The sequence below is a fragment of the Lutjanus erythropterus genome, chromosome 19 (genome assembly GCF_056507025.1).
Source record: "Lutjanus erythropterus isolate fLutEry1 chromosome 19, fLutEry1.hap2, whole genome shotgun sequence".
Lineage (NCBI taxonomy): Eukaryota > Metazoa > Chordata > Actinopteri > Lutjaniformes > Lutjanidae > Lutjanus > Lutjanus erythropterus.
In genome coordinates this window covers 24,140,027-24,163,114 of record NC_139335.1, presented here as the reverse complement: position 1 = coordinate 24,163,114, position 23,088 = coordinate 24,140,027, and the positions used below count along the sequence as shown (strand labels likewise).

The 23,088-nt window shown below is 39.2% G+C and overlaps 2 protein-coding genes across 2 annotated transcripts in view; both read left to right on the top strand.

Moving 5' to 3' along the window:
• prkcbb (protein kinase C, beta b) overlaps window positions 1–9,032 on the top strand; it is a 134,193-nt gene extending 125,161 nt beyond the window's left edge. Inside the window, exon 17 of the mRNA XM_084743391.1 lies at window positions 8,357–9,032. Within this exon, the coding sequence (XP_084599517.1) occupies window positions 8,357–8,512 (156 nt within the window). The 3' untranslated portion in view covers window positions 8,513–9,032. The remainder of the gene's footprint in view (window positions 1–8,356) is intronic.
• Window positions 9,033–22,539: 13,507 nt separating this feature from the next.
• The window catches only part of cacng3b (calcium channel, voltage-dependent, gamma subunit 3b), a 31,426-nt gene continuing 30,877 nt past the window's right edge, over window positions 22,540–23,088 (top strand). Inside the window, exon 1 of the mRNA XM_084743882.1 lies at window positions 22,540–23,065. The gene's annotated coding sequence lies outside the window, so the exon portion shown is untranslated. The remainder of the gene's footprint in view (window positions 23,066–23,088) is intronic.

Sequence of the window (23,088 nt, the reverse complement as noted above, 5' to 3'; positions counted from 1 at the left end):
TCTGCCTCACAGCATTGACTGCAATTGAAGCGTGTTGAGATGGAACACATTATGAGCTGGCCTACATGGCTGGCAGCTGTGTGCGTGTGTGTGTGTATGTGTGAGTGTGTGTGTGGTTATATGTGTATTTTTGGTAAATAACTGTGTGCACGGTCCTCAGCAGTGTACACAGTGAATTTACCGGGGGTTAGACATAAACACATGCACGCATATCTTTGTGCATGTGTTCATATTTCCACTCAGATGTCTTAACTGCAAGTCATAAGTTGAGTGACATTTAGTTTGACAGCATATTGATTAGCAAGTTCTGACTGCATGAGTAATATTTCAGAGTATTCCTGCAGGATATAATAATGAAAGCATATGTTGGCACACTATGCTGTATTCACACTACACTGATGGACACCATCCATCAGAATTAAGGCCCTGCACACTCAAGATAAACCTGCAGGTGATTTTAACTGGCCAAGCCCCACCACCCCTTAGTTACTGCTGCGATGCCTCAGATATTCATACAGTCTGGCATTTACCACTCAGTTGCTTAGTAATGTTAAAACAATGAGTCCTTGATTGCAGAAGTAAACAGAGGGAAACAAAAGCAGGTTTCTTACTTCCAGCCAGTAGCAACTGGTGGTATTGTCAGCTGAAATCACAGCGTTCATAAGCAGATTTTGTCAGCTGTAGGTAGGTAGATAGCTAATGTCAGCCTCCTGAGTTGATTGAAAACAGTCCAGCTGATGTTTTAATGTTTCCAATGGATTTGTTTTAAACAAGAATTTTGTAAAAGGGGGTCTTAATTATGCACTTGATATAGCACAACTGATGTTGATAAAACAGCAGCCTAAGTGCCGTGCCAGAGCGCAGTGTTGTTATGCACAGCTGCTCATTGTGTTTAACTTAAATCACATGAAAGTGACACCAGGCTACCACAGCATAACCGTACAGACCTCTACACACGTCAGACTGGTTGGTTATAACTCCATGTTCAGCTTTTTTAATGAAGGAGATTGCAGGGCTCAATTCTTTTCCAACTTTGACAACATCCTTGAAACACGTCGTAGTGTAAACATTGCTGTTTAGCATTAATTATTAATGAGGCCATGTACGAGGTCAGATATATTTCTCCATTACCACGTTTATGTGTGACTTGCACAACTGTTTCAGAGCGCTTAAACCAGTGATGGGACTGGCTGAGAAAGTATTCAATAATCACCACACCCACCGATCTATATTCACCTCCACCCAGCCCTTTTGCATGTTGCACCTCTGTACATATGCCTTTGTGCCCAGGCCTGTATAACTGTGGTAAATACCCGGACAATTTGGTAGTGAACGCTGACATTTTAGGGTTTTACAGTTTAATATTTGCTGGGACGTAGGGGAACCAAGTTTGAAATCGGGACAGTCCAGGTCACACCAGGATGTCTGGTCACTGTAACTTGACAGACAGGATAAGATATACTTTAATGTTTGCGTAGGGAAATTTGCTACATACATGAGGCTAAAGCCTGATGTTCCAGGAAAAAAGTCAGCATCCTCCTTGGTGAAACAGCCTTGTAGTGTATAATTACTTAATTACATGTTTTAACTTTTAATGTTGGAATTAAAGGCTGTAATCATGAGGGCTACTGATTTGTGACAAATATTATTTTATCTTGCATAAAATAGTTTGATTGCATTGCAGCAGTGTAAACTTCCCTAAATCCAAAAGAGTAGGACAGAGCTGCTAACATTAGCCATAAAGCTCTGAAAGCCCCCAGGACCAGCTTCTACACTGTAGAGAAATACTATACAGTAGATGTGCTCATTGTGAACAAGGCTAGTTTGAGTTTTTTTAAATTGACCTGTACAACAAACCACAAACAAATTAATAACCACGCTCAGAGTACTATTGCTTACAACTGTTGGTAATAAGATAATATAATAATATTTAGCCAGACCTGCTAACAATTACAGCTCACATTAACAAACTCTTAACATGTAGAGTATCACTCTTAGGAGTCCTTCATGCACACCGCTTCAACATGGAGAGAATCCAAACTTATGACTGGCTGCCCAGGGGAGGGAATAAAAGTCTAATCAACCATTTTAAAAATGTGTAAGTGTGCTGAGTCTTTAAATAAATTTAAAGTATTTTTAACCTGGAAAAGTCATGTTATTCCACACTGTCTGACAAAATTGTGTATCTCTTTATTGAAGCTATATGATGTTTATACTCAGTGAAATATTCAATCCATGTTTTTTATGGCTGCACCACCTCCATGAAATAAAAATATCCTTTACATCTTGGCAATAGTTTATGCACATATCTCCAGAGTGACATATTTAATATCTTTGGGACCTCTAAAGCTCCATATTGATTTTAATGGTGTTTGGTTGCACAAGGTTAAATAAAATTAAATATAAACTTCTCTATGACATTTATTTTGGAAAGTAAATCATATCCACGTCCACTTGAGTGTTTTATCGGAGCCTCTCTTGATGCGAGGCGTAGTGTATATCATGCCCAGGACGGTGAGGTGGATCTGGGCCAGCAGTGGCAGGTGTGTCCCTGCGGATGGAGGGAGATCCTCTCAGGCGATGGGAGGGTTGGCAGATGAAGGTAGGAGATGCAACATCGGTGTGTGGTTCCTGTGATCCAGCTCTCCTGTCCCTCTCTGTCTCTCTCGTTGTTGTTGTTCCTGACCCCACCCTCCTCTGCCTCGCTCTTGTCAAACGAGTTTCTATCGATCTTCTACCTTCAGAAGTGTCGGGACCAACGTTAAAATAAACACCTACTTAGCTCTTTAGTCCTGTCTCTTTCTATCTTCACCCCTCTCCTTCCTCTTCCTTGTGCTGTGATTGGGATTATCTATGTGTGTTTTTCAAACATACATGGTGTAAGATGCTCTGACTCTTGACTTTGTGGGTTTATTTGGATGTATTTATGGTTAGTTGTGGATTTTCTGAGCTTGTCCCTTGTGTGGTTTTCTCTGTGACCGTTGCCTGCTTAGTGATGTGAATATTTATGTGGCCAGCTTTTACACGATCCATTTCCTTTCTCCCTCTCTGCTGCTGTCTTTATCCCACTTTAACCCATCATTTATCTGTGAATAGATCTATCTATCTATCTATCTATCTATCTATCTATCTATCTATCTATCTATCTATCTATCTATCTATCTGTGAATTGATTCTCATTAATGTGTGAGATAGCACCAATGTGGGCCTACACGGTAAGTATGATTAATAGGGACTAGGGAAAAACATAGTATTTCACCCAGATGGGCGTGGTTTTATAGGAAATAACAGAGCGTGCTTCGTGACCATCTCAGGCCGTTCTCTGATCGCACAAAAAAAAGTTGGGCTGAGTGGCAAAGTATCAGCTAGTTTTATTTCTAAAATTAGAAAAACTTGACAGAATAATACACGCATATATACACAATATCAGATATGTTACTACACTCTTGATTTATTAATAATTTCCATATATGTTATGATAGTCAATTTGAGAATTCATCCATAGTCAGTAAAAAGTCATCTGACAATCTGCAAAGAAGTATTTTAGTCGCTGTTGCAGCCGTGCCAGCAAGGAGTCAAAATCTAAGAGCATCTTTGTAAATTGATGATCACAAAATTTCTGCTTGAAGTTACAGTTGGGCATGAGGTCTCCTGTGGGTTTAATCTAAGGGTTAAGGCAAAGATTAGGTCAATAAACAACTTTTCAATTTATCTTTTTGCTAGCTCATCCAGAAAGTGACAAGCGAGCTGACAAGAACACACATCAGGCTTACAACAATCCCATGAGTGAGAGTCTCATGATTAATAATTGATCCTTCATTAGTCCTGTCTCTTCTGGAATCTCGGTCAACTTTCTGTTTCCCTGTACTTAGATATGCTACGTGCTCGGCTTGTCTATGTTGAAAAGAAACCCAAATTTTGAAAATGTTTAACAGATGTTGCTGTAAAAGTAATATATATAGCCTAAAAAAAAAGACTAAGCTTAGTTAACTTAAGATGTGACAATATACTGACTATATGGCTTTCACAGGTCCCTCAGCAACATCTTTTAACCATCTTCAAAATTTTGTTTTCTTTTCAACATAGACGATTCTCACACACGGCATATCTTAGTACAGGAAACTGGAAAGGAGAAGTTTGAGGTTCAGCTGGATACCAGCTGAATTTATTTATTTCTTTTGTATCTTTCTACAAGAGAACTAATGTCAGTTTCCAATGAACAGGGTGTGCTTCCAAGAATAAAAAGTCAGAGTTAAAAAGTTAAGTGGTTATTATGCAAATTATAGCCAATTGTTCTTACTCTTTCACACATGCAATTAGCTTGAATTAATGAGAAATTCAAGTCTGCTATGAAAAACTAACTAATTATTCAGAGAATTTAACTTAATGTTTTTTGGGGAAAAGATCACATTTAAGAATTGAGCCAAAGTGAATAAAAAAAAAAAACTGTAAACAACTGACTTTGACTGCTTGGTTTTCAGACGTGCCAAGCTGGATATACTGGAGCTTTCAGAGAATTCCCGCTTTACCCAGTCCTAATTACGACTTCGATGTTGATGTGAATGCTATCTACATCTTTGGAAACGCATAATTACAATAACCCCATGATGAATACAGCAAAAAGACCTCATGGGCTTTAACGGCCTGCCCACACAGGTGTTTGTTCATGAGCTGTGTGCTGGAGAGATCGAGAAATAGAGCACATAGACAAAAAAAAAAGAACATTAGCAATACACATGAAAGGACAGACCATGATAATTACATTAAATGTGTTTCTACTGTATCACAAATATGTGCACTGGCTCTGATGAAGGCTACCCTGATAAAATGTGTGTAATGTCTGAGTGTATGTTCCATGCACATGAAGTACAGTATGTGGATGCCCCTATACAATCCTCCTCCACGAGTTTTAGCAAAATGACATGACAACACACACATCCTGCAGGCCATATATGGCATACAGTGATGTGACTTCCTGTGCCACCTTTCCTTGGGTGTTTGCTCTTATACACAGAGCCTTTCAGTACCATGTGTGCGTAAAGCATGGGCAGACCCAATCAGAATTAAAATCCCCAACCGTGTGAGTGTGCCAGTGTCAGCGAAACAAATGGCAGCCGCTCTCTGTTTTACTGCGTCTAACTGGCCCTTCCCCCCCGCCTCGCTAACGTACACATCTCCATCTTAAACACCCCACTCGCTCTTTTCTTTCTTCTGTCCATACACCAACTGAGCCAAACAGTGCATTAACAATACCCTGCCCCAGAGAAACCACACACACACACACAGATTTCCATCACATCCTACACCAGGGGTCAGCAACCTGCGGCTCCAGAGGATTATATGGATGTGATTAACAGTTATTTTTTTAACATTTGAATTTTCACTGGTAGGACTAAGTGATTCTTACACTCTCCAATTGTAAAAAGGTCTAGTCTATACACTGAATTAGAGCCTGGTTGTCCTGATGGCTGACATGGACCTATTGCAGATATATTGGTATCCTTTTTCTTTTTAGCTTACTGTATAATGCAGAAAACGATGCTTGGTGTGATTTAGATTCAGCACAATGTGGAACATGTATGAGGACAAGAGTTTTTCCCTCGCAGGTGTAAATGCTAAGAAACTGCTTCTTGTTTATCATCCTGCCCCCACCTGACTGACACTATTAAAATATTCAGCGACTGACTGATACTGAACACTATGGATGCTTATTTAACTTTTTTTGTTTTTATGTATTCTTCATTTCTCAGTGTTCCTCTCTGTAGTTATTCGGCATATGTATATGTTCAATTATTTAACATGTTTAAATAAAATTAGGACTGTACAATTAATCAAAATATTTTTGAAATCATGACATGTCCTCTTGTTCTCAAGATGTAAGAAAACATTTTTACTATTACACACCATCAGGATTTGAATAGTTTTTTCCAGCAAAAATGAAAATTGTGATGCAAAAATGATCATTCTTAGTCGTGAATCATATCTCAATCGCAATGTCTCATCAAAAATAATCACAATATGATTTTATTATCATATTGTGTCAGTAGAGTAAAATATATAATATTCTTTACTAATAGTTATTTGTTTAAGAAAACACCCAGTTCTGAGTACCTTTGCATAGTCATGTCAGTAATCTGTGAATTTTCCCATCTAAAATTAGTGTTGGTCTAAAAAATCCAGTATAGGTCTGAATACATTTTTTAAGAAAATATTTTGTCAACTAAAGTATGCATCACAGCCTGTCTTGATTCATGTCCCTTGTTCCTCGGCCATACAACCTGTTTACACCTGGTATTAAGATCGTAACGTCTTTAGTGATCCGATCACAAGTACGTCAGTTCACACCTGGTATTAACATGCATCTTTACATGTGTCTCAGCCAAGACAACTGGACACAATGTTTTGTTCTTCTTTCTTTTATTTTGTCTTAATGCCAGGTGTAAACAGAACCGTAGTGTTGACTGTCCTCTACACTTTCTTTACTTACTCTTCCAGCTTATCCCTAAATATACTGTGTTCATCTTTTTGTTCTTCTTGTTTCATCTCTGTTTTGAGAGATGAAACAAGCGAGCAACTGAGAGACTGGTCTTTTAAGGTCTGACTGGCTCTCATTCTGTTTCACCATGTCCATGTATATTTTTATCTCCGTCATTCATACAGGTGGAACTTGTAGCATCTTAACATTAGCAAATAATTATCAGGAGTATGAGACCTACCCACAAAAATAGCATCAATAAAAGGGGCCATCAGAGTAAAGACAGGACAAGAGGAGGATGCTGTGTTTGTTCCTGTTACTTTCTAATACACCACTGACCTATTTATCATGCTTGAAACTCCAGAAGATAGATAGATAGATAGATAGATAGATAGATAGATAGATAGATAGATAGATAGATAGATAGATAGATAGATAGATAGATAGATAGGCTACTGTACCAACAATTTCCCTCATCAGGTATACAGGTAGTATGTCTTCTCCTGTCTTGTACCTGTCTCAGTGGACAAGGGGAGGCTCATCGTTGAGCTGCAAAAATATCCTGATGTCTCTGACCTACAGTTCTGGCATTATAGAGATAACGATTTCTAAAAAAAAAAAAGACATTTGCTGCGGGAGAGTTTGGATTTTCAGGTGAGAAATAAATGGAAGTAACATAAAAGTCAAGGACAGCACTTCAGATTCACTTTATGTGCTATGTATTTCATGCACAAGATGCTGGGTGATGGCGTTGACAGCACACAGCTTCTTGCTTTGTCAGATGGTGCAAACATTATTGCCACAAGGAGATGGTGACATTCCTTTTAAGACATTAACAATGGTGTGAGATACACACTTAAATTGTCTTCCATCAAATGAAATAACTCTCTAATTCAGTTTGAGGGCTCCTTTTTTTTATCCATTTAAAAAAGAAACCCCCAAAAGGAAAAGGTGTTTTGAAGGGACACTTGTTGTATGATTTTCTGGATATATATTGCAGCAGTACCATTGCATTTGCTTTTTTAAAAAACATTCTCTCCAATCAGAGAGCAAAATATAATTTAAGTAGCCCAAAATGACATCAACACTTCAAAAGCCAAATGTCATAAAGGCAGCTAAAAGCAGCTTAGAGACTGGAAACAGGGGGAAACAGCTAGTCTACAGTCTGCCTACTAACACCTTCATAGCAAATTTGGTAAGTTTTAGATGGACACAGCCCATTTTCATTCCCAACTTGTCAAATACTAACATTTTGTCACTGCCTCTTGGGGACTCATCCAGATGCACAGAGTACTTGTTTGCAACTGAAAGAGATGCACCCGGCTTTCAAGTGACTTGAATGTAAACCCAGCTACAGCTGTGTGAGACCCCCTGGGCTGTTGTCATAGCATAAGGAGGAGAATAGAGAATTTGCACTAAGCGAACCAACTGCTGGCTCCAGCCTCATGTTTACAGGACAGATATGAGAGTGATATTGAACCTCTCACGTAGTTCTCGACAAGAAAGCAAATTTCCCAAATAGATGAACTATTCCTATAACAACAGTACCGTTTGTTCAGAGTCCTAGAATCAATTTCACAAGAATACAGCTGTATTAAAAAGTCTATACGCCCACCAGCCTTTGTATAGAAACTGACACACCTGAGTAATTAAACTATCTGAAAATATGCACCTATAACATGAATGAATGTTAAGTCCAAATGAAGATGACTTGCGCTTTTATGCAGACGATACTCTATTAAAAATAACTAATAGTAATTCTTTCTCTTCTTGTCCTTTCCAATCCATGCCATTCTCCTCCAATCATTTTAATCTGTCCTCCCTCTGTTCGATTCTCCCTCCCATCATACCCTCTGTCCTTCATAATCTCATAAACTGCAGAGGAACCGTCGGGACACCTGTAACTTTGACAAGGAGTTCACCAAGATGGCGGTGGACTTGACGCCGACAGACAAGCTCGTCATCATGAACCTGGACCAGGACGACTTCCTCGGCTTCTCCTACACTAACCCCGAATATGTGGCTCCTGCAAATTAACAACACTTGATTACGCCAATGGACTGGTAGAAGACAAGGATTCTGAGCAGATAGGAAGGCAAACTAGCACTAAAAGCCTAATTATTTTGCGTTTGTTCACTAAATGTTTGCTTTCCTTTTAGGCCCTGCTGAGGTTTGTCCAATACTTCATCGTAATAAAGGTATCACAACACCAAACTTGCACAATAGACTGGATACCAAAGATTTGAAGTATTGTATCAAAAATGCCCTAGGTGTCAAAATGTGCTTTTTATACAGGACAAAAGCATCTGTGTCATGCTATATGTGTGGGAAAATATCACTTCTCAAATATGACAATTGGCCAATTATACAGACAATGCATCACAATGATATGGGCAGCACAGACGCCATGCACACCACACCACCCAAGTGTTATTTGCCAACTGAACAAGTGCTCCATTTTCTTCCATGGTTATGATAACAATATAATTTGGTTTGCTTGTTTATAGCACAAGTCTGCTTAAATGCTACAACAAACAAAACCTACTTTGAGTTTTCTGAATTGCATCATTGTGACATCACATACCAAACCATGTAAGGAGAGTAACTATTCAATGAGATGTGACACCACATAAACCCATGTTAAACCAATCTGAATGGATACAAGCAGCGGTCTCTGGTGTGATTTGCCTGGTGCAGTTAAAATGCCATTTACGAGTTGAAAGCAGTGTTGTCTTAAGTATATATGAGTCTGTTTTTTTAACATGGTACAGTCATTCTAGTCCTGATTCTGTCCCCTGTCCATACATGGATGAATGCTTTTTGCCGACACAGGGGACATGGAGACATGGGACCAAAACAAACAGAAAATGTACTCTAGATTAGCAGATGTTTTTAGATCACGTCATGAGCGGACCAAATAGTCAGACGTTTTATACACTTAAATCTTGTTAATCTCATCACTTTGTAAAACTGTTTAAGAGTAATAATTGTAACTTCCTGAGACAAACAAACTGCATCCACACCTGCATCTCCTGCAGCCTTTAAACAGAGGCCTGAGAGTGCACCTTGAGGAGCACTGTGTGTTAGGAGTGTCGTGACAATAACCGTGATATTTTTAATATTGATATCATGTTAATAATATATACATATGATAATATTGTGTAAATAATCCAGCGCCTCTTAAACATACCGTATGCTGTTACATAATTTCTGTTATGTTTCCGTTCTTGCTTTGTGCCCCCCTACCCCAAACACACACACACACAAACACACATTTTCACTATCCATTAAGTGGAAGTGCACTTTTTGTACGCTTTTGTACAGTTATGGTTACAGACTCTACATCCACCTCCCTACACTCATATTTTGAGTTTATCTCATTTGCCAAAACAGAGACAAAATGCAAAATATACAAAATTGATTTCACTGATTTTTTTTTTTTTTTTAATTTTCTATAGATTGTGATAATATCGTGAGTGTGAAATCGTGACAGCCCTATTCAGTCCCTCCAGGATTTTGCAGGTCCTTTGATGGATTGTTGCGCCTTAAAATACCTAATTTCCTGGCAGTTATTCTAAAAAATTGAGATGTTGCAGTATGTTGCAGTGTTTTTAAGCATTTTTAGAAATCAATTAGAAATCGAAGGTAATTTCTTCCAGGGAAAAACACACTCTGTTCCTATCTAGCCAAAATGTCTCAGGATTACAACAGTTAGCGTATGCTTTATTTGTTTATTTGTTTGTAATGAAGAGGTGCACTTGGGGTGTATTCCTCAAAGAATCAAAATGTTTTTGGAGCTCAAATTCAGTCAAAACAGCAAGCACAAAATTATTAAATATAAAAGGGCACAGAGCATTGATAAATATCAATTACAAGGAACTTTGCATTCTTTTCAGAATCTGTGACAAATAAATAAAAAACCAAAAACATTTAGTCAGCTCACGGGGAACTGTTATGACTCATGGGAAGCTACAACGATTTGACAAATTTACAGAGAAGTTGCAGTGATTGGACAAAATTGTACGGTGATGGAGAGTTTGGTTGAATTGTTGCAATTGCAACATCGCAACTTCCTGGAGGGACTGGCAATTTTGTATCAGTTCAATTTGTGTGTCTTGACCATGGCTGCCTGTTTCAGCCAGCCTGCACGCTGTCACGAGGTGCACGGCGGAAATGCTGACACACACTCAGACCGAGCGTCTCGCACAGCGCCGTCACAGAGGAATATGCCTAATGAGCAAACTTCACAGCCTGTCAAACCTTTTCCTCCCTCTCTTCCTACTTTTTCCTCCTTTGGCTCTCGCCTTCTCCTTTCTCCTTTACCCCCCGATCCCCCTGTTGTCTCCTTTTATTTATTTTTTTGTTTTGGCTCTAATCCGTACTTCTGACAAGGCCTCGCTGGGAGCCTGCTGTGATGACGTGGTGTCACAGGGTTGGCAGTGCGGCAGTCACCAGTGGAGCACACACACACACACACACACACACATGCAGATGCACACACAGTGAATGAGGAGCTGCTTTGACAACCCCCAAGTGAGCGATTTCACCAACGGCAATAATAACAAATGCTGCTTTTCTCAATTATTTACTTTGCACTCCCTTCTTCTAACCCATCTGTGTATGTGTGTGTGTGTTAGTGCTGTTTGTGTGCATGTTTTGACGAATATCCATATGCTAGAATACATGTATAAACATGTCTGTCTGTGTGTATGCGTATATGTGCATGTGTGTGTGTGTGGTTTAAAGGCTTCATTGGATAAAGCCAATTATTTCAAATTCAGCTCAAATTCCACAAATCTGCCTTCCAGCTTCAAACCATATTACACTGGCTATGATGCCAACTAGCTCTGTGTACTGTACACACACACACACGCACACATACACACACACACACAGAGTCATACAGTCCAATCCATGACTGAGGGTTGGAATTATTAGGTGAAGCGTAACAAGGCGGACAATGACTGTGAAATGTTCGCTCCTGGAGGCACACAAGACATATACTGTAGGTCCATTACACAGGCCTAGATTGTTGTTCCCTTCTTTAATCAGCACAAACAGTACCCTCATGTATACTATATACAGTACATATGCACATATTGTACATATTTATATATAGAAGCGCACATACACACACAGCATCCGTCCCAACTCTTTCACCTTTTGGGAAATTTCACTGATCTGACTGTGCAGTCCTGTTCTTACATTTAGCTGATGTAAAACATAATAAAGTATAATTTGTGTGTTGGTCTTTCACAAGTGTAGAGCTGTATATTGCTCAGGTCAAGAGTGTAAATATCTCCTAATGTTAATCACGCCTACTCTTAACATCTGCTGTTGGGAATCGTAGACCCTGAAGCATTCAATAGCACTCGACAGCTGTGTCTACCTGTGTCTGTGTGTGTGTGTGAGACAGAGTGAATGAGTGAGTGTGTGACCGTGCATGCATGTTATCCAGATATATTAAAGGATGGTTCAAATTACTTGATGTAGGGTTGTGTGAATTACTTTTCGGCAGTGTATTAGCTGCAGTAGATTGTGTTCAACACGCCCTCAGTTTGGAGAAGCAAAGGAGTGCTGTGGACAGGGACAATGTAAAAAAAACCCAAAAAAAACCTAGTGTCAGTTTATTTGTATGCTATAGTTACTGTATTTTCACTGCTGTTACATATCCGCCAAATATCATTCCCTCTTACTCAACTCAACTCATTGGCAAAATCATTTCATTTTACCTCCCTGTAAAAAAAAGGTGAGCGACATCAAAATTACAAGCAACTTAGGTTTTGAAAAAGTTTTACCAGCTACAAGTCTTTTGCTGAGATAATTTATTTTTCTTCTGTACATAAGTTGAAATTTTAGGTTCTCACAACTTTTTTTTTTTTTTTTTTACAGTGCTCACAGAACATGCGGGTCGCTACCACTGCCTCAGTCTGTTTGTGGTATTGTATGAATTTGGTGCATCTGAACTACACTTTGAAAACCCTGAAATCACACAATAAGTCAAACAAACTCCTGTGTTCTGTAAAGTAAAATGATTGATTTTGCCTCTGGAGTTTGGTCAGTTTGTACAGAGCAATATAGTGGTTTCCCATCGGATAAGGCTGTCTGACAGTGGTGAAAATATTTTAAATATAGTGTACACTTAAGCTAATATTAATTTTTTTTAGGTGACTGAAATACATTTTAATGCCCACCCTGCGCTGGTACTCCTCTCTGCTTCTATCTACTGTAGATAATACACTGACCATCAATGAGTACCTTATACAAATACATTAGAAAATCAGAACTATCCATTTAAATGCTGTACAATTTAATATAGGTCTTTAAATCTTATAAAAAATCTCTCTTTACTGGCAATCTGACAACCTCTATCAGCACCTGACCAAACGGCACAGAGAGAGACGACATGAAATGATGAACTGCTGCACATCTACAGTAACACACACATAAACCTGTTTTTCCTCCACCATCAAGCTCCATTCACAGTGTTTTAAGAAGCGGTAACATAATCATCAGCCTGTCACTCGTTATGGTTATGTTTGGTGTTAAAAATTCCAGATCAGGACTATAGGGAATTATACTATGCATGCATTTGATGATCTCTCTTTCTCTTTCATATCTTGTTCCATATAATATGGATTTATCCTATATTAAGTGTTAATTGATGGACTGGTGTGTGATTATTTATTAGACATTAATAGGGTTTATGTTGCTTAATTTATGATACAAGTACGTCTTATGTCATTGTAACTTATTTATGAAATATTATACAAGGGCCATGTTCTGCTTTGTTTGTACATATATAAATATTTTTCAAGTCTATAGGGGTAAGAGTCTTCCATTTCCATGATTCCATGTTAACATAGAGAAGTTTATGTGTTTAGGGGTAAAATTATATATATATGAGTCGCAATAGAAAACATGCAAATAGGGCTGAAACATCTGATGACTGAAATATAACGACATTTTAGATCAAAAATACCTGTTTAACCTTCCACCCACCCACTCATACAGTTTTATAGGCTCTGCAGAGTGGAACAGTTAGGGCCTAAAAGTGTGCCAACTCTTAAATGGTGTCCTCCTTCCCTCACTCCTTCCTTTCTTTGCGACCTTTTCTTTGATCACGCCTTTCCATCTGTCATTTTATTTTTCCCCTGACCTTTCCCTATCCTCCTTCCCTCTCCCTCTTCCTCATTGTCTTTTTCATACCTCATTTTCCTTTCTCTTGACCTTTACCCCTCTCTATAGCCTTCTCTTCTCTTCTCTTCTCTTCTCTTCTCTTCTCTTGTTTTTATTCTGCTGCTTCCTCTTGTCTGTAATAATTTCTGTATCATTCTCCCGAATTTGTCCCGTAATGCTTCCGTTTACACTTCACCCTTTTTCTTTTGCAGTCTGTGGCCTTGCTGAGGCTACTTGAAAAACTTGAAACATGATGAGTTATGAGTTGTACAATTAAAATTTGATGGTTTTTTTTTTTCTTGAATTTATATCTGCTTTGATTTCAGCCAGGCTTACATGCTAAACAACTAATAGTTTAACCATAACCTGAAGATAATGTACAATTTTTACATGCAGATAACAGCAAAAAAAAATACTGCAAAGGAAGAGTAAGAATGTGTTTTGTGAGATAGTTTACTATTAAGAAAATGTGTATTGTGATGTTTTCGTTTGTAGAATAATAAATCATGTTGAAAGATCAAAAATGGCCTTGTTTCCAGTCACATGTTCCTGAATTATAGATACTGATGCTTCTTATGTTGTCGTCTTACTAAAAGTTTATATCACTTGTTTCTACAACTTAAAACATACAAGCTCTTTTGATTTTTTTTTTTGTGTAAAGTCCTTCTTACATTCTCAGTAACTCCTAGCTAGTTTCCAACAAGTGATTTGTTTCACTCTTAAACACAATAAATGTCTTAGTAAACTTCAGTAATATGTTAATCTGTAGTTAGGAAACACCTGTTGTGCTGCCCAATCAAAAGCAATCAATTTATAAACAGGAAGTCACTGTATCATCACAAGCTGCAACATAAGAGGAACATATTTGTTCCCATGGTCCATTTTGTGCAATACAGACATGGGAATATAGGACCCTGAAGACATATGACCTTGGGAATGACCTTTTGTCATCTTAGCCTTAAGTGCCATAGGAGAATGGGAATGACCCCAACATAAATTTCAAAAATAACAGTTTTTGGAGGTCAAACAATATATTTAACTTAACTGTCAGTGCTTTGTAAATGTAGGTAGGAGTACATATATTTATGAATATGGTCTTATGCTACTGAGTATACTAATATACTAATGAGTATATCACTGAGTCACACTTTATTGTACAGTACACTAATACGATGTAAAAGACTATACTTTGAATCAAATTAGATGAAAACTATAATCTGTCCTTTATTAGTATTAGACCTTTGATTAGACCCTAATGTGTCCATAATAAAGTCTAAAAGAGGCCGACCAGTTTTAATCAAATTTGATACAAAATACCAGTTGTGACGTATTTTTAGTTTATGTTAGTTGTATGGTGTCTGATTAGGGTATAGCTGTGTTTGTTTAATGACTAATAAAGAACATATTATTTCTAGTTTAGGTCTAATTAAATACAAAGTACAGCTTGTTATGTCTTATCAGTACAGCAGTGATGCAACCTGTTTTCACTTAAATTAAATTGCCATTGACAATAGGCTATGTTTGAATTTATTAACCACTGGTGACTATTGTCAATGCAACTTTAGTAGAAACTGTTTAAATCTTCAGATTTTCAGTGCCAGAAAAAAAAAACATATCTAACCACGACAAAAGAATACTTTTTTTCTCTCAGAATTACAAAACCCATAGGATTTTCCTTCCTTCCTGATTATCAGTGAGAATTTTGAGAATTTGACGTGTTCTTTATTATGCAGGTTTGACTGCAAATGTAGAATACGTTTTTATTATTATGCATAGTATTCAGTCGGCAGGCAGCCATCACACACACACACACACACACATATACACACACATACACAAATATCTATATGTACATCCCATATGGTTATGCTTGGCTTCATTTGCCTCTAACAATAATCAGACTCCCCATAATGACAACATCAATATAATCCTCTGCCACAGAGAGTATGAGGTAAGTTGGAGGGACAGAGAGAGAGAGAGAGAGAGAGAGAGAGAGGGAGAGAGAGAGAGAGATGAAATTAAAACAAACATGGGGATGGAAAAAAAGGAGAAAGATGTGATGGGGAAAGAAGAACCAGGAGATGAAGAACCAGAAACACAACGGGATGCTAATGTACTGCTGCACTCCCTTGCCTACACAGTTGGCACATACACATAGTACTGTGACACATATTTGTTCCATATGAGAATACACACAGAGACCTGTAGAACAAATATAAACAAATACTTTCTCTCCTGCCAAACAGTTCCCTTCCCAGAGGGTAATGATGCTCTCCAAATAAACCAAGTGACCGCATTTCTGAAATGAAAACTCGGGGGGGCATTTCCACTTTGGTGGTCAATAAATCAGTAGAATATCAAATGTTATAATGTATGAAATAAAAAAGGGACAATTCCAGTTTCATGTATTTTAACTGTGGTGTAATAATCTATGGTGCAGGCCAACTGATAAAATGATGTATAACTGTGTAAACCATGCCAGAAATTCATAGTTTACAGCAGTGACTCGCAAATGTTGTGCCGAGGTACACTGATGTGCCGGCAGGCAAGTTCAGGTGTGCCATGGGATTTTGTGACAATCATCTATACTATTGTAAAAAGCAACTATTTTAAATAAAAATTCCCTTAAAAAAAAAAAAAACTCTCGTCAAAGCAAACCCAAGTTTTTGCCATTTGCACAGTTTTGCCAGATCATGATTCTTGCACTCTAAGAACTGGTTAGCTGGCTAGCACAGAAGCTAGCTGTAGTTGTTGATGGAAAAGAAAAGGATGAAGGGAAGATGGGGGCTGGCGTGAACGACAGCAGGGCACTGCAGCACACTGGAGAGAGAGATGAAAAAGGGAAAACTGACAAAAGCAAAAGAATCTCTTATTTATTTCATTCAGTGGATCTTAAAAACGCTCCAGAGGGGAGCATGACGGAGGGGCTTATTGGATTTATTTCACACTATCTTTCTTTCTCTCTCTTTGACTCTCTCCCTCTCTCTCTCATGCAGCCCTACACACATTTTCATTAGGCAAACATATTAGACACACTTACACACCATCAGACATGTGCCTTCACAATTAAGAGACATTTCTTTCTCTCTGTCTCCCCTTCATTCTCTCTCTCCACTTTCTCTCTCTATTAATCAGTCAATCAATCTAACTGTCACTCCCTCATCCAGTCAGTGTGCAACACACACAAACACCCTTACACACATTTTAATTATGCACGCATATTAGAAACACTTCCATATGACCTCATATCTATCTAAAAGTGTCCTCTATTACACATTACACTCCTACAAACACACATTATTACTCCACATTAGAGTGCTATCAACAGAACCTTTAGCTTTCTACAAAATTATCAAAACAGTGAAAATTAAATTTTTATAATTTAAAGAGACAGTTCACCCCCAAATCAAAAAGACATATTGTTCCTCTGAACTGTAGTGTTATTTATCCATCTAGATTGTTTTTGTGTGAGTTACCACGTTTTGGAGATATTAGCCAAAAAGATGTCTCCTTTCCCTTGAATATAATGGAACTGAATGGCATTCGACTTCAAGTACTCAAAGCACCAAAATACTTTTCAGAAATCATGACCTGGTTACATAAGATTCCTTGAAGATTGCAGCAACACAGACATTTTTTCTGGTTCACTGCTGCTAACTGTGCTGTAGCCGCCATTAGCTAGTTAACTCAGTTAGCAGTCATATAAGATACAGCCTCTGGCATCAATGGAGGCTTTTTGACAAGGAATACAGCACATCAGGTTATTTAACATTACAGTGGCTCCAACCAGACCCCAGGGGTGATGAAGACACAGCGGGTTCAGGTGGGGACAGAAGACGTGAAGCGGTTGAGGAGTGAGTTTGTAACTGTTTTGGTGAAGAAAACATTTATTCACATTTTTGTGGTAATTTATTCACATGTTTTAAACAGTGAGAGTTGTGTGAGATTACATTCTGTTAAAATAAATTAACAGAATGTCCAGTCTCTTAGTTCCACTAGTTGTTCTGACACATTCAGAATAATTACCCTTTTGGCTATTAGTGGTTAACATGGTGGCTCACTTTGTGCCCCAAAATATTTATATCTAAATTACTAAATTAATATAATAAATAGTTGACTATTGGCTTAAACTTGCAACCATTGGTTTACAAAGAAAATCTTCAGTCACAAGCAGCCCTACTTTAAGAAAGTAGTTCCAGTGGATTCTCCTGCAGAAAAAAGTAGCTCTTGTAGATTCTACCATAGAAAGTAACCTCTCACAACAAAGTTTGTCTATTGTCTTGCTTAACCGAGTCATGATGTCATACTAGATGGATAAATAGCACCACAGGCCAGAGGAAATATATGTATTTTTGATTTTGGGGTGAACTGTCCCTTTAAATCTGTCCAGAAATCATACTTCTTCTGCTGACAACTGAGGCAACACACATCTGATAATGTCTCGGTTTCAATATACACACACAAATACACACAAACACTTTCTTTCATAGAGAATTTCCCCAGGCTGTGTCTGTGTCTAAGTCATAAATCACAGTTTTGACGTATTAGCATCACGCCAGAATCATGCCACATCTCCATATGTCCTCTCTCTGCCCTGGAGTCATTCCCATCTGGTACAACACATACAAACACACAGAAACAAATATAAACACAGGTGCACACAAATACACACACCCACACTGTGCACAGGCAGAGATATGCATTGCTGCGTCTACACATCCACACTGTGATCCTCATAAACGTGTGCATCTAAAGACATGAGTAAACTGGTTGGTTGGAGTAAAAACATAATATTTAATGCAAACTCACACTTTAATGCTTAAACTACTTGTGTTTGTGTCCCTCTGAATGTGAATGTATACAGCTCACCCACTCTGCAGTATATTTGTGTTGTCAGTCATCTTCCTTCCTCCTCCTCTCTCTTCCTCCATACAGTTTATCTTTCACTCTCTAATTTCTCTGTGGTTTTCAGTTTCCTCTAACTTCTTCCTCTTGTCTTGCCTGCTCTCCTCCTCCTCCCTCTCCTCCTCTTTCTCCCAGTCTCTGAGCACTGGCCAGAGGCGTGAGAAGGTTCCGGCTCACTGAGCAGAAACCCTGCAGTCCTCCTCCTCCTCCTCCTCCTCCTCCTCTTTCTCTCTTCAAGAACCACCCCGTTTTCCTCTCCTCATCCTCCTGTACTACAGCCATTAAAAGAGGAGAGGAGAGGAAAGTGAGAACTGTGGACAGAGAGAGAATGAAGACATAGAGAGAGAAATGACAAGCACAAGATACTTTACTGATTGCAAACTGCACGTCCTATGATGCATTTCTCCACAGGGGCCTGTGACCCTGCTGCTGCCTAACAGCACCAGGGTCATAAACAAATAGTGATCAGATTTTAAATTGAAGTTGTATCTAAAAGTTGCTGTCAGCCTACACTGTACTTCTTTTCATGTTCCAGTGATGAAATTTAAATAACACTCATCCACTCACCAATATTAAAGCTCTTGTAATAAGCATTAATTAGTAGGTAATACAGCCATTATAAGCTGTTATTAACATTAATGTGTTAATAATACAATATAAGTTATAATAATAGCATAATAAACATGATTATTGTTAGATTATAATATATTTATAAGCACTAAGAAAGTTGTTAACAGTCTATACACTCTTGAAGGATGTTCGTAAAAGCCTTATGAGTTTCTTATAATTATTTATAACAGCATTACAAACATTGAGTTAGTTTAACTTAGTCATTGTTAAACTTTAACAAGGTTTTTTGTTGTTGCTTTATAAAAAATTCTACATATTACATTTATTTTGAACTTCCTAACAGTCAACTATGCACTTATTAACTGTTAATATGCACTTATTAACGGTGTGAAAAATGCTTATTGAGGTTAATAAATCATTTATTATGTTACAGTTACATCTGTTGGGCTCTGGTGGGAATGTCTTTATTCATGTAAAGGAAAACACAAAATTTAGGTCCAGGTGACAATTCAAAGTTCAAGTTACAGTTTAACAATAGGGTAGGTTAGGACTAGGAGTGAGCATAATCCAGGCAGCATACTAGTTTTCCTCAAATTGTCATTTGACAACACATATTAGTAGCCTACATAATTTCTTGGAGAGAGGGTTACCCTGATATGCCACTGCTTTGGTTTTCCTCTCGCTTTCTGCTTCCCTCTACTACCTTCTTTCTTCTCTTTCCTCTTTCCTCCTTCCTCTCTTCTCCTTTTCTACCACCTCCTTCTATCGTCCTCACTCTGTCTAATTTGTTGTCCATCAATGCCTCTCTCCCCTCTGTCTTTCCCATTTCTCATGCTTTGCCTCCTTATCTCCTCACTCTTCTTCTCTCCCTCCTACCAGTCTCTCTCACCTCTCCCTGCCTCTCCTCTTCTTCCTCCCTCTTCTCCTCCTGTGCTGTCACTCCTTCTCCCTCCTTTCTTTAGCTTCCCTCCCTCCCCCGTCTCTCACCAGAGGTGAAACGCTGTACTTCTCTTCCTGAAGTCATTTCTATGTTAATGAGTCTCCTTGTGAGATAACACAGGCAGCAAAGGCCTCGGACACACACACACACACACACACACACACACACACACACACACACACACACACACACACACACACACACACGCACTGGCAGAGCAAGCGAGAAGGATGATAGGACCTGTCACTGCTTTCTCTGTTGATCTGTTCATGCAATTATTTAATTATTAACTGTAATCCTTCTTTCTCCCTCTCTGTCTTCACTTTGCTCCCTCTCTGTTTGTTTTTGATCGCTTTAATTCCTCTGTTTCCTCCTCTATTTATTCTGTAGTCTGTCTGACGACCACCAATTCCATCAGCTAAACAGCCAGCCTCTCTGTCAGTCAGAGCATCACTCACTCCATCTTTAAGTCACTTACAGCCTAACAGTCTTTCAGTAAATCAGTCAGTAAGCTATGGCACTTACACGCTGAACCAGATTGACACCAACATGTTTAACTAGGCATCATTGCTCATTGGTCTTTTGTCACCTTGACAACATACACAGAAAGACAGAAAGAAAGAAAATTCATTTCATTCATCATTTCATTTTGTGATTTTTATGCACCATCTTTTGCTTTTTCTGCATCAATTTATAGTAACAATTTTGCTATGATGCCTCAAAGGTAGTTTCTTGTGACAAAAATATGCGATGAAGGCAGAACATTGAACTGAAACTGAATTTTCATCCGTATTTAATAATTATAAATAACTGTGGGGCACAAAAACAAGACACAAATTCATATAGGTACCTATCGGACAACATAGATTGATATTGGAGTGAGAGACCAAAATCAGGCTGGTAATATTGGTCAACCCATACATCTGTTGGGCTCTGGTGGGAATATCTTTATTCATGTAAAGGAAAACACAAAATTTAGGTGTAGGTGACAATTCAAAATATAACAGAATGTGATGCAGTAATGCTCTCAAACAAGTTGTCAGAATAATAAAATATTTAAAAAATTAATAAGTCCTGGGAGGGACAAATGCACATGTTCTAAGTATTGAAGGGGATCTGTCCCCTCCACATTGAAATCTACACCTATGTGAGCATGTGTACCTGCACACTGGATATCACAGAGCCATCTACTCATTGGTCCTGTTTGATTAATGAATATGGGTCTGCATATTGAAAAGTTACCAGTAAATAAGCATATACAGATAGCAATTAGTGAGGGAAGATACATGTATTCGTCCCTGCAGTCCTGTCATTCTGTCATCTGTATTGGTCTCCAGTGACGCAGACGGGCTTCCATTCATTGCTGTTTAAACAGGCAATACAATGAGCTTTAAAACAGTCAGATCTGTTCAGCCGCCTGCGGCACACACACACACGTACACACACACAGACAAGACACTTACACATGTTCGTATGTGCACACACAACAGAGTCACGTGAACACAGACATAAGCAGGCATACGCCTACAATACATGCACACATACTCGTGCATTCACGTGCACACGCACGCACTCCCGCGTGTTAAGTGAAGTGTGAAGCTCAGACCGCCTTGTGTGGAAGCCTCGCTGGAGTGGAATCATTAAAAACGCTCCGTGGCTCTTTAAGTGGCGTCTCTGCGTCTCTCCCGGGCGCGATTCTTCATGCATCGCTTGCCAATCTCTCTCCCTCTCTTTCTCTTTATGTATACATCTCTCTCTTTTACTCTCTCCTCGAACTAATCAGTGCGGTGCAGGGGGCTGCTGGCGCCGCGCAGGCGGAGCAGAGAAGAAAGCAGAGAGGAGAGGAACGCTAAGCTTCGAGTCAGCACCAAGGACAGCGCCGCGGCGCGTTCCGCCGCACATTCAGCACCACGAACAGCTCAACAGGCGCGGCAGCGGCGCGGCACAGCACCGCCTGACCTCAGAGCTGCATTTAACACATTAGAGGCGGGTGGTTTGTCAACAAATCTGGTCAACATCAGTGTTTTTATAACACCTTTGTGTAGTCCAATATTTAATCACAATAAGTTTGGCAACTAATAGCTTCTATTGTTAAAAATACCGTGCTGTGTCTCTGATAATACCCTCACTATAAGAAGTGTCTCCTCTTCTGCTGAAATTCAAAATACCCTCTCCTCGTTTAACTGGAGCCCCCCATGCTTTATAGTGACGGCTTTGCGGCGGTGGGCGGGACATACCGCAGTGACTGCACATGATTAGCTCCTGAAGGGCGCTGTCACTCACAAGCCCAATCCGAGCCGAGCGGCGCGGCCTCAGGCGGAGTTTGAGGAGACGCGCGGTTAGTTTTAGTTTGTGTTGGTTGGACCGAGAGGAGGAGGAGGAGGAAGACGAAGAGGAGGAGGAGGCGAAGGAGGAGGAGGAGGCGACGGCTGTCATTTTTTTTTTCATTTGTACCAACGGGCACGTTTCTCGGGAGCAAACCCAGGCGGGTGTAGCTGTCCTACAGGCTCCATCAGCAGGCGGTCTGTCCCGGTTATGGCTGAACTTCGGCGGTGAGAGAGAACGAAGACGGCTGTTTTGGAGGAGAAAATTTGATTAACGCCGTCTTGGTCTCATTTTTGGTGCCTATTTAAAGCCTGTCCAACTTAACTGCCAGAAATGCTGCTTGTCTCTCTACTGCAGATATAATCTATGAAAAAAAAAGAATTTATTTTAGCGGCTGCGTGTTTGGACGAGTTTCTGCAGCCTGTATACTGTGGACATCGAGGAGGAAAGGAAGGAAGGAAAAAAAACATGTCAGTGAGTCAACAGCTGGAGTGGAAAACACACGACGGATCTCGGTCAGTGTCCGCTGTCTCTTCATAGCTGACGTATGGGCTTTATTCATCCGTCCGTTCATTCAGTATTTCAGCAGGAAAGCGACCAAATCCACTGTACCGCCTCATAATTTGAGACTGTCGAGGGAGGAGATCCTTCACCGGTCAGGAAATCCAGCGGTGAGTGAGTGAGAGATGTTTTA